The sequence below is a fragment of the Phyllobates terribilis genome, unplaced genomic scaffold (genome assembly GCF_046119375.1).
Source record: "Phyllobates terribilis strain yellow unplaced genomic scaffold, ASM4611937v1 Scaffold_1__5_contigs__length_1240528914, whole genome shotgun sequence".
In the NCBI taxonomy this organism is placed as follows: domain Eukaryota; kingdom Metazoa; phylum Chordata; class Amphibia; order Anura; family Dendrobatidae; genus Phyllobates; species Phyllobates terribilis.
In genome coordinates this window covers 379,328,463-379,341,630 of record NW_027362761.1, presented here as the reverse complement: position 1 = coordinate 379,341,630, position 13,168 = coordinate 379,328,463, and the positions used below count along the sequence as shown (strand labels likewise).

Here is a 13,168-nt window from a genome sequence, read left to right as displayed (position 1 = left end):
AGACCCTCCCAGAAGACGGATACCAGAGCGTCGTTATCCCAGGCCAGCTCCGAGGCAAGGGTACGGAACCGTATGGCATATTGGCCCACGGTGAGACTTCCCTGACGGAGGCGTAGCAGTGATGATGCGGATGAGGTCTTCCGTCCGGGTTCGTCGAAGACTTTCCGGAAAGCCGTGAGAAAGGCAGGCAAGTCGGACACCAGGGGGTCTCCTCTCTCCCATAGAGGATTTAGCCAGGCCAGGGCCTCCCCGGTGAGATGGGACATGATGAAGGCAATTTTGGCCCGGTCGGAGTTAAACTGGTGGGACAAGAGTTCAAAGTGCAGGGTGCACTGATTTATGAAGCCCCGAGCCTGGGCGGAGTCGCCTCCGAAGCGAGGAGGTGCAGAAAGCCGGGGTCCGGGGTAGGATACCATGGTATTAGTGGGCAGCGGAGCTGCCGGATTGCGAGTCATGGCACTGACAGAGGTTGATGGCGGAGCAGTCAGAGTGTCCAGGCGAGAATTGACATTCCGCAGGTGACCCAGGATGGACTCCTGTTGGGACCTCTGACGGGACAGTTCATGACACAGGTCCGAAAGCGAGGGAGCTTGGGTGCCACCGGGTTCCATGGCCCGAGCAAACTGTAACGGGTCTGGGAGGCGGAACCTCTGAGTTACTATACAAGGGGGCGGTCCTTGTAAGGGAGCGGGTGGCGACCAGGCAGGCAGTCACAGCAGGTGACCGGGACAGTCTCTGGAAGAACGGGCAGGAGGTCACGGCAAGTGACCGGGGCAGTCTCTGGATGAACGGGCAGATGGTCACGGCAAGTGACCGGGGCAGTCTCTGGGTAAAGGGTTGGTACGACCTGTGGCGGCTGATGGTAGACGTGAGCTCCCAGGTGAGCAGGCGAGAGTCTCTGGATAAACGGGTGGTCACAGCATGTGACGGCGGAGCCTCCAGGAAGACCAACAGACAGGCGGCAGATGAGCGCTCCCAGGTGAGCGGGCAGAAGTCTCTGGACAGGCGGGTGGTCACAGCACGTGACGGCAGAGCCTCCAGGTAGGCTAGCAGACAGGCAGCAGATGAGCGCTCCCAGGTGAGCGGGCAGGAGTCACTGGACAGGCAGGTGGTCACAGCACGTGACGGCGGAGCCTCCAGGTAGGCTAGCAGGCAGGTAGCAGATGTGCACTCCCAGGTGAGCGGGCAAGCTGGTCCATAGACAGACTGACAGGAGTTGGAAGGCAGACCGTCGGACCTCAGGCAAGCAGGCAGGTAGCAGAATATCAGGCAGGAATAAGACAGCAAGCTGGCAGGAATCTGGCAGGTATCCGGCAGGTAACTGGTAACGGGACCTGAGGGCTGAAGCAGAGTAGTGAACAGTGCAACAACATTGCTCGGGCACCTCCATTTTGGAGGAGGTGCCTTATATATGGTGAAGTCCTCCGGCCATTGGCCGGGACTCCTTAGGACGGCACGCGCAGCCCCTTTAAGAGGGAGGGAGAGCGCGCGCGCGCGCCCTAAGCACAGTGGCCGGGAAGGAGCGCGAGCTGCCAGCAGAGCGGGAGGAGGACGCCGGGCACGGAGCAGAGAGGTGAGGGGAACAGCGTCCTTGCCTAGCAGAGGGCAGGGACGCCGGTGCTACAGGTAGTATGCAGTGATGCGCAACCGTTTTGTCTCTCTGAATCTGAAGAGGCGGGTGGGCTAGTGCCTATGGTCAGCAGCACACCTCAGTACGCATCTGATGATGAGACTCAGGTGCCACTTTCTGGTGCTGTCGAGACTACCCAGGAGAAGCAGTTGTTTGAAGAGGGTGGTGTAGATGATGAGGTCCTTGACCCATCATGGCGTGAGGGACAGGAAGGTGGTGGGAGCAGCTCTGAGGAAGAGATTCCCCGAACAGCCCAAAAAGGAGGGAGAGGGAGGGGGCAGACTTGGTTGCCTGTAGCCTCCACTTCGGCACCCATTAGGAGCATGGCTCTTCCAAAATCCAAAGCGGGCGCTCCCAAGACTTGCAGTGCCTGGTCCTTTTTTGACACAGTTGCAGATGACATTTGCTTTGTCAAATGCAAGCTGTGTAATCAGAAGGTGAAAAGAGGGAAAAGTGTCAGCAACCTCAATACCACAAATACGTGGAAACATGTGCGGACCAAGCACGTGGTGGAGTTACAAAAACACACTGAAGACCTAGGCCAACCTACAGCGCCACCTACCACCTCTTCAGCTCGTGTTGTAGCCTCTTCCTCCAGCTCACAGACAGATGGTTCGGCTTCCTCACAGGATCGCCATGGAAGAATCTCTGGCACTGTTGTACAGAGACACAGTGTAATTCCACCCACAGCACCACTTTCCCAGTCATCCTCACACTCCCAGGCCAGTCTACAGCCATCGTTAGCACAGGCATGGGAGAAAAGGCGCCCATACTCGGCAAACCACCCCCGAGCACAGGCTCTGAATGCTGGCATTGCTAAACTACTGGCCCTTGAAATGCTATCATTCAGGCTGGTGGAGACTGACACATTCCGTAACTTTATGGCATTGGCAGTCCCACAATACAACGTGCCCAGCCGATTTTATTTCAGCAGGCAAGCCGTCCCTGCCCTGCAACATCCATGTGGAGGGAAAAATTAAACATGCGCTACAAAACGCCGTCAGTAGCAAGGTCCACCTGACCACCGATGCGTGGACCAGTAAGCATGGACAGGGACGATACCTTTCCCTCACTGCCCATTGGGTAAATGTTGTGGAGCCGGGTACAGATCTTGAGAGTGGCGCTGTACGTGTTCTGCCAACTCCAAGGATTGCAGGAATCCAGTCTGTACACATTGACTCCTCCTCATACTCCAGTTCCTCTGAATCAGCGCTGCAGGAGCCGTCACGGTCTACCTCCACATCGACCCGTGAAAGGTTACCTGTTATGGTGACCAATATGAGCACAGCCGTGGCCAAACGTCAACAGGCCGTATTAAAATGAATTTCTTTGGGGAATCGAAGCCACACAGCGCAGGAGCTCTGGAATGCCATCAAGCAGCAGAGCGACGTGTGGTTTGTGCCAGCGAATCTCCAGCCAGGCATGGTAGTGTGTGACAATGGCCGAAATCTGGTGGCAGCTCTGGGCCTAGGCAACCTCACTCACATCCCATGTCTGGCACATGTGCTCAACTTGGTCGCGCAGAGTTTTTTGAGGGACTATCTGGATCTTGATGCACTGCTTCACAAGGTCCGCATAGAGTGCGCTCACTTGAGGCATTCCAGCAATGCAAGATCACGCATTGCAGCTCTGCAGCGCCGATTACGTCTTCCGGAACATCGCATCATATGTGACCTACCCACCAGGTGGAATTCAACGTTACATATGTTGGAGAGGCTGTGTGAGCAGCAGGCAGCAGTAATGGAGTACCAGCTGCAGCAGGCGCAAAGAAGTCGCAGTGCGAGCTGTTCACACTTCACCACCACTGAGTGGGCCTCTATGAAGGACATTTGCCACGTTTTGCGTGCCTTCGATTATTCCACGCGGATGGCGAGTGCAGATGATGCACTAGTCAGCATGACTATCCCCCTTATCTGCCTGCTTGAAAAAAAACTGCAAGCACTAAGGGACGAGGTTTTGGAAGAGGTGGAGGATGAGGAGTCACAAATGCCATCTGCTTCTCTACAGTCTGCGCAACGTGGTTCCTCACAAAGGCCTAGGCAGGGGACACTTTGTGAGGAGGATGAGGAGGAGTCAATGGATGAGGAAGACATCTGTCCAGAGGAGGGAGGTACACAATGCTCTAGTAGTCAGTATCTAGAGCGAGGGTGGGGTGATGCAGAGCAGGCAGAGATCACGCCTCAAGCAGGGGACAGCGTTTCTTGGCCAGTTGGCAGTCTGCAGCACATGGTTGATTTCATGCTGCAGTGCCTGAGAAACGACCGCCGCATCGCCCACATTCTCAACACGGCTGATTATTGGGTGTCCACCCTCCTAGATCCTCGCTACCGGGACAACTTACAAAGCCTCATAACACCGTTGAACCGGGAGCGTAAAATGCGGGAGTACCAAGACGCACTGGTGCATTCCATCATGTTCTCCATTCCAACCGAGAGCAGTGCTGCTAGTGCTTTACAAAGCAGCTCAGTGCGTCGAGGCAGTGGAGGAAGCTCTGCACAAAGAGGGAGCAGAAGCAGCGCCTCAGCACAAGGCAAGACCAGTATGGCCGAAATGTGGCAAAGTTTTGTGTCCCCGCCGCCACAAATGTCTACACCATCACAGACGGCTCCAGTCAGCAGGAGGCAACGTTTCCGTCAGATGGTGACAGACTACATGTCTTGCCCTCTTAGAGTACTCCCAGACGGCTCTTCTCCCTTCAAGTTTTGGGTCTGTAAGCTAGATACATGGCCAGAACTAAGTCAGTATGCATTGGAGGTGCTAGCTTGCCCTGCTGCTAGTGTATTATCGGAACGCGTCTTTAGTGCCGCAGGTGGTGTACTAACAGACCGTCGCATGGGACTATCCTCCGATAACGTTGACCGGCTGACTTTTCTCAAAATGAACAAGGCCTGGATCTCTCATGAATTTGCCAGTCCTCTTCCAGAATAAATAATTGTTGGCAAAAGTATCCAGGTCTCCTGTTCTGTTCATGTTTCTACCACCTGAACTGTAATCCCTGAGCTCCAACACCGCCAGTTGGCGCTCGGAAGTGCCGTCTGCACAGTCAACACTTGCTGCCGTGTCATTGGGGTTCAGTAACGTCAGCTGTTCCCCGGCTGTGCGGACGGCAATTTCTCCTGCTCTGTCCACATTCTCACTACTACAGATTTTAAAGTTGCTCCAATTACACCTCTGGCTCCTCTGTTTTCAGTATTATCCATGAGCTCCAACACCGCCAGTTGGCGCTCGGAAGTGCCGTCTGGACAGTCAACACTTGCTGCCATGTCATTGGGGTTCAGTAACGTCAGCTGTTCCCCTGCTGTGCGGACGGCAATTTCTCCTGTTCTGTCCACATTCTCACTACTACAGATTTTAAAGTTGCTCCAATTACACCTCTGGCTCCTCTGTTTTCAGTATTATTCCTGAGCTCCAACACCGCCAGTTGGTGCTCGGAAGTGCCGTCTGCACAGTCAACACTTGCTGCCGTGTTATTGGGGTTCAGTAACGTCAGCCCCTGCTGTGCGGACGGCACTTTCTCCTGCTCTGTCCACATCCACTGTACTACTGATTTAAAACCTCCTCCAAATACACCTCTGGCTCCTCTGTTTTCAGTATTATCCCTGAGCTCCAACACCGCCAGTTGGCGCTCGGAAGTGCCGTCTGCACAGTCAACACTTGCTGCCATGTTATTGGGGTTCAGTAACATCAGCTGTTCCCCTGCTGTGCGGACGGCAATTTCTCCTGCTCTGTCCACATTCTCACTACTACAGATTTTAAAGTTGCTCCAATTACACCTCTGGCTCCTCTGTTTTCAGTATTATCCCTGAGCTCCAACACCGCCAGTTGGCGCTCGGAAGTGCCGTCTGCACAGTCAACACTTGCTGCCATGTTATTGGGGTTCAGTAACGTCAGCTGTTCCCCTGCTGTGCGGACGGCAATTTCTCCTGCTCTGTCCACATCCACTGTACTACTGATTTAAAACCTCCTCCAAATACACCTCTGGCTCCTCTGTTTTCAGTATTATCCCTGAGCTCCAACATCGCCAGTTGGCGCTCGGAAGTGCCGTCTGCACAGTCAACACTTGCTGCCGTGTCATTGGGGTTCAGTAACGTCAGCTGTTCCCCTGCTGTGCGACGGCAATTTCTCCTGCTCTGTCCACATTCTCACTACTACAGATTTTAAAGTTGCTCCAATTACACCTCTGGCTCCTCTGTTTTCAGTATTATCCCTGAGCTCCAACACCGCCAGTTGGCGCTCGGAAGTGCCGTCTGCACAGTCAACACTTGCTGCCGTGTCATTGGGGTTCAGTAACGTCAGCTGTTCCCCTGCTGTGCGGACGGCAATTTCTCCTGCTCTGTCCACATTCTCACTACTACAGATTTTAAAGTTGCTCCAATTACACCTCTGGCTCCTTTGTTTTCAGTATTATCCCTGAGCTCCAACACCGCCAGTTGGCGCTCGGAAGTGCCGTCTGCACAGTCAACACTTGCTGCCGTGTCATTGGGGTTCAGTAACGTCAGCTGTTCCCCTGCTGTGCGGACGGCAATTTCTCCTGCTCTGTCCACATTCTCACTACTACAGATTTTAAAGTTGCTCCAATTACACCTCTGGCTCCTCTGTTTTCAGTATTATCCCTGAGCTCCAACACCGCCAGTTGGCGCTCGGAAGTGCCGTCTGCACAGTCAACACTTGCTGCCGTGTCATTGGGGTTCAGTAACGTCAGCTGTTCCCCTGCTGTGCGGACGGCAATTTCTCCTGCTCTGTCCACATTCTCACTACTACAGATTTTAAAGTTGCTCCAATTACACCTCTGGCTCCTCTGTTTTCAGTATTATCCCTGAGCTCCAACACCGCCAGTTGGCGCTCTGAAGTGCCGTCTGCACAGTCAACACTTGCTGCCATGTTATTGGGGTTCAGTAACGTCAGCTGTTCCCCTGCTGTACGGACGGCAATTTCTCCTGCTCTGTCCACATCCACTGTACTACTGATTTAAAACCTCCTCCAAATACACCTCTGGCTCGTCTGTTTTCAGTATTATCCCTGAGCTCCAACACCGCCAGTTGGCGCTCGGAAGTGCCGTCTGCACAGTTAACACTTGCTGCCATGTTATTGGGGTTCGGTAACGTCAGCTGTTCCCCTGCTGTGCGGACGGCAATTTCTCCTGCTCTGTCCACATTCTCACTACTACAGATTTTAAAGTTGCTCCAATTACACCTCTGGCTCCTCTGTTTTCAGTATTATCCCTGAGCTCCAACACCGCCAGTTGGCGCTTGGAAGTGCCGTCTGCACAGTCAACACTTGCTGCCGTGTTATTGGGGTTCAGTAACGTCAGCTGTTCCCCTGCTGTGCGGACGGCAATTTCTCCTGCTCTGTCCACATCCACTGTACTACTGATTTAAAACCTCCTCCAAATACACCTCTGGCTCCTCTGTTTTCAGTATTATCCCTGAGCTCCAACACCGCCAGTTGGCGCTCGGAAGTGCCGTCTGCACAGTCAACACTTGCTGCCGTGTTATTGGGGTTCGGTAACGTCAGCTGTTCCCCTGCTGTGCGGACGGCAATTTCTCCTGCTTTGTCCACATCCACTGTACTACTGATTTAAAACCTCCTCCAAATACACCTCTGGCTCCTCTGTTTTTAGTATTTACCCTGGGCTCCAATACCGCTAGTTGCTGCTCAGAAGTGCCGTCTGCACAGTCAACGCTTGCTGCAGCGTTATTGGGGTTCAGTAACGTCAGCTGTTCCCCTGCTGTGTGTCCGGCAAATTCTCCTGCTTTGTCCACATCCACTGTACTACTGATTTAAAACTTGCTCCAATTACACCTCTGGCTCCACTCTGTTTTTAGTATTTACCCTGGGTTCCAGCACCGCCAGCTGGTTCTCGGTAGTTCCATTTGCTCTTGTACCTTCTACTACCCATCCGGGTTCCAGTACCGTCAGCTGGTTCTCGGCAGTGCCTTTGGATTAGGTGCCTCCTTCTCGGTATCCAAGTTCCACCAACGTCTGCTGGTTCTTGGTAGTGCTTTCTGGCACAGGTACCTCCTGCTTAGTAACCGAGTTCCAGTACCGTCAGCTGGTCATCGGCAGTTCCATTGGCTTTTGTACCTTCTGCTACCCATCCGGGTTCCAGTACCGTCAGCTGGTCCTCGGTAGTTCAATTTGCTCTTTTACCTTCTACTACCCATCCGGGTTCCAGTACCGTCAGCTGGTTCTCGGCAGTGACTTTGGCACGGGTACTCCCTCCTGCCCAGCCTGGTTCCAGCACGCCAGCTGTTTCCGGGTAGTGTCAACGTCACTTTGCCTCCAATGCGTTGTCCTGTCGTGTTGTGGTCGGGTTAGCCGACTCTATGGTGCCTGCAGTTTAGGTGACTCCTATGTGGGCTGCGGGATCTGGCAATGAAGGCTGGTTCCATAGTGCCAATAGGACAAGCACCCCCTGTAGGACTGTGGGTTTTGGTAACTGTGGCCGGCTCGCGGCCTTGAACTTTTTTTTACATGGGTACCTTCTGCTACCCATCCGGGTTCCAGTACCGTCAGCTGGTTCTCGGCAGTGCCTTTGGATTAGGTGCCTCCTTCTCGGTATCCAAGTTCCACCAACGTCTGCTGGTCCTTGGTAGTGCTTTCTGGCACAGGTACCTCCTGCTTTGTAACCGAGTTCCAGTACCATCAGCTGGTCTTCGGCAGTTCCATTGGCTCTTGTACCTTCTGCTACCCATCCGGGTTCCAGTACCGTCAGCTGGTTCTCGGTAGTTCCTCAGCTTTCTTGTACCTTCTGCTACATTTCCAAGTTCAAGCTTTTTGAAATGGTTCTTGGTAATCACTCTGAATCTCCCTGACGAGGACCCTGAAGATGAGGACCCTGAAGACCAACCCTAAGAAGACGAGGACCCCGAAGACAACGACCCTGAAGACGAGGACCCTGAAGACCACCCCGAAGAAGACTAGGACCCTGAAGACCACCCCGAAGAAGACGAGGACCCTGAAGACCACCCCGAAGAAGACGAGGACCCCGAAGACGAGGACCCAGAAGACCAACCCGAAGAAGACGAGGACCCCGAAGACGAGGACCCCCGAAGACGACGACCCTGAAGACCACCCCGAAGAAGACCAAGAAGATGACCCTGAAGAAGTTGACCAAGAGGACAAAGAAGAGAAGACAAGCACCAAGATACAGAAGAACAAGAGACAGAAAACCAAGAAGCAGAAATACAAGAAGCTGCAGAACAAAAAGCGGAAGAACATTAAGCATAAGACTAAAAATCAGAGCAAAAGATAATATCTAAATTATAAGCAGAAGATGACTAAGCAGTGTATGGGGGTGAGTCCGTTCCTCCTCGTGGTGCCCCTGTAAAAGACCTTCTGCTGCAGGCCAAACTGAACGCGGACAAATCCTGTTGTAAATCTTTTGTGACGGGCAGAACGAAAGGTGTAATGTCCAACCTTTTATAGATAACAACTACAGGAATGCCTGTCACAAATAAGAATATGATGAAGAAGAAGAATATGAAGAAGATGAAGAAGTAGAATATGAAGAATGTAAAAAAAAAAGAATAATACGAAGAAGGTGAAGAAGAAGAAGATGAAGAAGGTGAAGAAGAAGAGGATGAAAAAGATGCTGAGGATGATGAAGGAGAAAGTGTGGGAGAAGTAAAAAAGAAGGTGAAGAGCATGGAAGTAGTGAAACATAAATATCTGACAAAATATAAAAATACTTAACATAGTCAATATTTCCGTAACTCAGAACGTCTTAAAAAAAATATTAATTCCTGCTATTCCATTTGATTGGGCTAAACCTCTATGCCTTTATTGTCTCCCCCACCTTCCCCAATACATTCTACATTATTCTTAGTTGTTTTCCTTCATGTAGAATTAACCTACAAGGAAAGAAAGGGTTTATTTTCATTCCGATATTTCTGTCCCATTGACTTGCATTGGTTTCCGGTATCGGAATCGGCGATATCCGATACTTTTTCGGTATCGGTCCGATCCAATCCGATCCGATATTTCCCGATATCGGAAGGTATCGCTCAACACTAATCAGAACCAATACAGGATGCAAAGGTTTATAAATGTTCAATATAAACCACGGCCATGTGTAACTTTAAGATCCTTAGCAGATTTCCCCTGCTAATAACAATCTGTTTAACATGACCTAAAAACCTCCTGCTGCAGAAATGCAGGATTTACAGAATAGGTAACGAGACCATCTTTCCGTCATAAACAGTGGAATGAAATGACATTTACCATATCCAGTGAGGGGAGACCCCCTGCCCCTGCTGCCCCTGCTGTAGGTTCTCGCTGGGCTGGCTGGCATAGACACAGCTGTTTCTTGACGTGAGGAGTCGGAATTAATATCCCCGGCATCACCTAATGAATTCTTTGTATCGATGGACTTGTAGTGTCTGAGCTCCAAAGCCCCTCCACCGAACTCATGCAGCGGGCTGCATTTAGCTCTTAGCTTTCTCTTGTGCGAGCTCTGCATGACTGCCACATGCTGCCTGACCTAGTGACACTCTAACAGGACAACTTCCCTCCGGCCTGGGACTTCGGTATCATAAGTGCTCCCCAGTCCGCAGAACACTAGACGGTTATTCTTCCTCCCATATAAAATTGTCTTGTACCAGGTTATGCTGCCAGAATAGAAGCCTTCTGCACTGGATCACATTTCGTTTCCTTGCTGCCTTCGTACAGTTTTACTCTCCCCAATGAAATTTACAATCCAAATTCCACAATGACAATTCCCTTGGCATTGAAAAATGTCCTTCTCTAGAATTAATAATTCCTTAACTGCAAAAAATCGTTGTTAATAGAACAATTCCTTATTTCATCCAAGATCCTGATGCTGAGAAGTTGTTAGTTCTCTGTCTCTCCAGCTGGTGCACACAGTCCAGGGTGGGAAGAACAGAAATGGGTGGTGTTTATTTCACATGGCTGAGGTGCTCTATACTAATGCTGCTCGTGTGCGGAGGATTTAGCATTCATGGAAATAAATGAGAAAAGTAGATTAACATTATTTGATTCTATAAATAGTTCTCGTAATGTAAATATGTAGACATATATAGGGATTACCTCTGTAGCAGTGTTCATATAGATATCTGTCACACAAGGTGTGGGAAAGACTTAGTGCAACACAGAGGGAAGAGGGAAAGGGAGCCCAGACTCTAGGGAAAGGGGGGGTAGAGATCTCCTAGTCTGGTCTAGTGTCACCCTGTCTCAACTACCATCCCTATATTGGCTCTTCACCAATCGCCACACGCGTGCCTCGTCCTTACTTTCCCTGGCGTAAGGCTAAGGCTAGGGAAGGAAGGAGATGAACACTAGTCGTTCTCCACTAAACTCTATAGACGACAAGGGTAGACAAACAGGGGGGAATTGCTTAGCTTTAGACGACTCCAAACAAATGCGCCCACGGCCTCAAGCTCCAGAGAGGACAAAGTACTGCTGTTGCTAAAGCCTCACAAATAGTAATGAATATCGCCGGTACCTCCCCCTCAGACACACCAGGTATTTATACACCCAGGCCAGGGAGCTAATTAGCCAGAGGGAGGTAGCCGCTGGGTCCTAGAGACAGCCAGCCTCTAAAAAGATGTCTGTAATGCCAAACGTAGAGATCTCTTGCAACCAACTGCAGGGCGACTATCTGTCACCTCTGACACACTCGTGACAATATCTGTATCCCTACGATGATATCTAGCTATCATGCTGGAATGAGTGGCTCGGTAAAGCAGTTTCTCTATACTCAAGCTGGCTAAACCCCCTAAAAGCTAGCAATTTAACAACTATCCAGTGGTATAGTACAGTGGCCCATGGACACAGGGGCAGTTGCCCTGAGTATAAAATTCTTCGGGGCTCAAAATTCGAAAGAAAAAACGGTAGCAGTGGTGTCACTCATGCCGAAGTTCTCAGACATTGCACATGCCCCAGATTCTGACTGGGTGTTAGGCTAAGCTCCAGGTAAGGGTGGGCACGTAGACCTCCAGCATTGGTATACCAGGCATCCAGGCATGTGGGAAGCGAGGACTTGGCACAAGCAGGAAACTCAGGACCAGTAGAATAGATGAAGTAGTGCTAAGCAAGGCTGAATGCAACATGAACCAAGTCCAGCAGAAGTTTTTTTTTTTTTTGCTGCAACTGATGCAGAGATGGGAGAGCGAGTGTTAACCTGCTGAGCTGTAGGTATGCAGTTTCAGAGTTGAAACACAAATGGAGGAGCACACCAAACACAGGACATTTGAGTTTTTATACCAAGACATAGGTGTGTGTCTTAGTGGATCTTAAATAGGCCTAGGCAGATGATATCTTGGAAGCACCACCGGGCCACTTGTAAAACCCAACGTGGAGCACGCAGAGGGCAGCAGCAATAGGGAAAGGTGGTGAAGCCCTGCCGAGCAGATGCAGGGGAGTAACACTGGGTTTACGGGTAAGCACCACTTTGAACTGTATTGTTGTCAATTTGATTGTTGGACCCTGTACTTGGGAGCCATAGGCTGCCTGCCCATCTACAGGTGCATCTCACTAAATTAGAATATCATCAAAAAGTTAATTTATTTCAGTTCTTCAATACAAAAAGTGAAACTCATATATTATATAGAGTCATTACAAACAGAGTGATCTATTTCAAGTGTTTATTTCTGTTAATGTTAATGATTATGGCTTACAGCCAATGAAAACACACAAGTCATTATCTCAGTAAATTAAAATAATTAACAAACACCTGCAAAGGCTTCCTAAGCTTTTAAAAAAGGTCCCTTAGTCTGTTTCAGTAGGCTCCACAATCATGGGGAAGACTGCTGACTTGACAGATGTCCAGAAGGCAGTCATTGACACACTCCACAAGGTCCTAGAGTTCCCATTTTCATTTGGAAATCAAGGTCCCAGAGTCTGGAGGAAGAGTGGAGAGGCACACAATCCAAGCGGCTTGAGGTCTAGTGTGAAGTTTCCACAATCAGTGATGGTTTGGGGAGCCATGTCATCTGCTGGTGTAGGTCCACTGTGTTTTATCAAGACCAAAGTCAGCACAGCCGTCTACCAGGAAATTTTAGAGCACTTCATGCTTCCCTCTGCCGATAAGCTTTTTGCAGATGGAAATTTCATTCTCCAGCAGGACTTGGCACCCATCCACACTGCCAAAAGTACCAATACCTGGTTTACACACAACAGTATCACTGTGCTTGATTGGCCAGCAAACTCGTCTGACCTTAACCCCATAGAGAATCTATGAGGTATTGTCAAGAGGAAGATGAGACACCAGACCCAACAATGCAGACAAGCTGAAGGCTGCTATCAAAGCAACCTGGGCTTCCATAATTCCTCATCAGTAGTGTTGAGCATTCTGATACTGAAATATCGGTTATCGGCCGATATTCGCGGTATCGGAATTCCGCTACTTTTACAATATCGAATACCGGAATCGGAAGTTCCCATAATGCCTGCGCTCTGCAGTGTCTCTGAAGACAGCCTGTCATCAGAATGCCATCCCAGCGTGAGAGAATTCTCCTGATTGTTTAAAAGCCGGCGGGCGGTAAAAAGCTGCCGGCTTTTAAACAATCACTCAGCCCC

The 13,168-nt window shown here is 50.5% G+C and overlaps 1 protein-coding gene across 2 annotated transcripts in view; it reads right to left on the bottom strand.

Moving 5' to 3' along the window:
- SUSD2 (sushi domain containing 2) overlaps window positions 1-13,168 on the bottom strand; it is a 356,158-nt gene that overhangs the window by 300,815 nt on the left and 42,175 nt on the right. The window contains exon 1 of one of the 2 annotated variants that reach the window (XM_073676400.1): window positions 9,854-10,106. The exons of the other annotated variant lie outside the window; for it this stretch is intronic. Coding sequence (XP_073532501.1) covers window positions 9,854-10,091 — 238 coding nt within the window. The 5' untranslated portion in view covers window positions 10,092-10,106. Of the gene's footprint in view, window positions 1-9,853; window positions 10,107-13,168 lie in introns of those variants that run through there. 2 annotated transcript variants of the gene reach the window in all.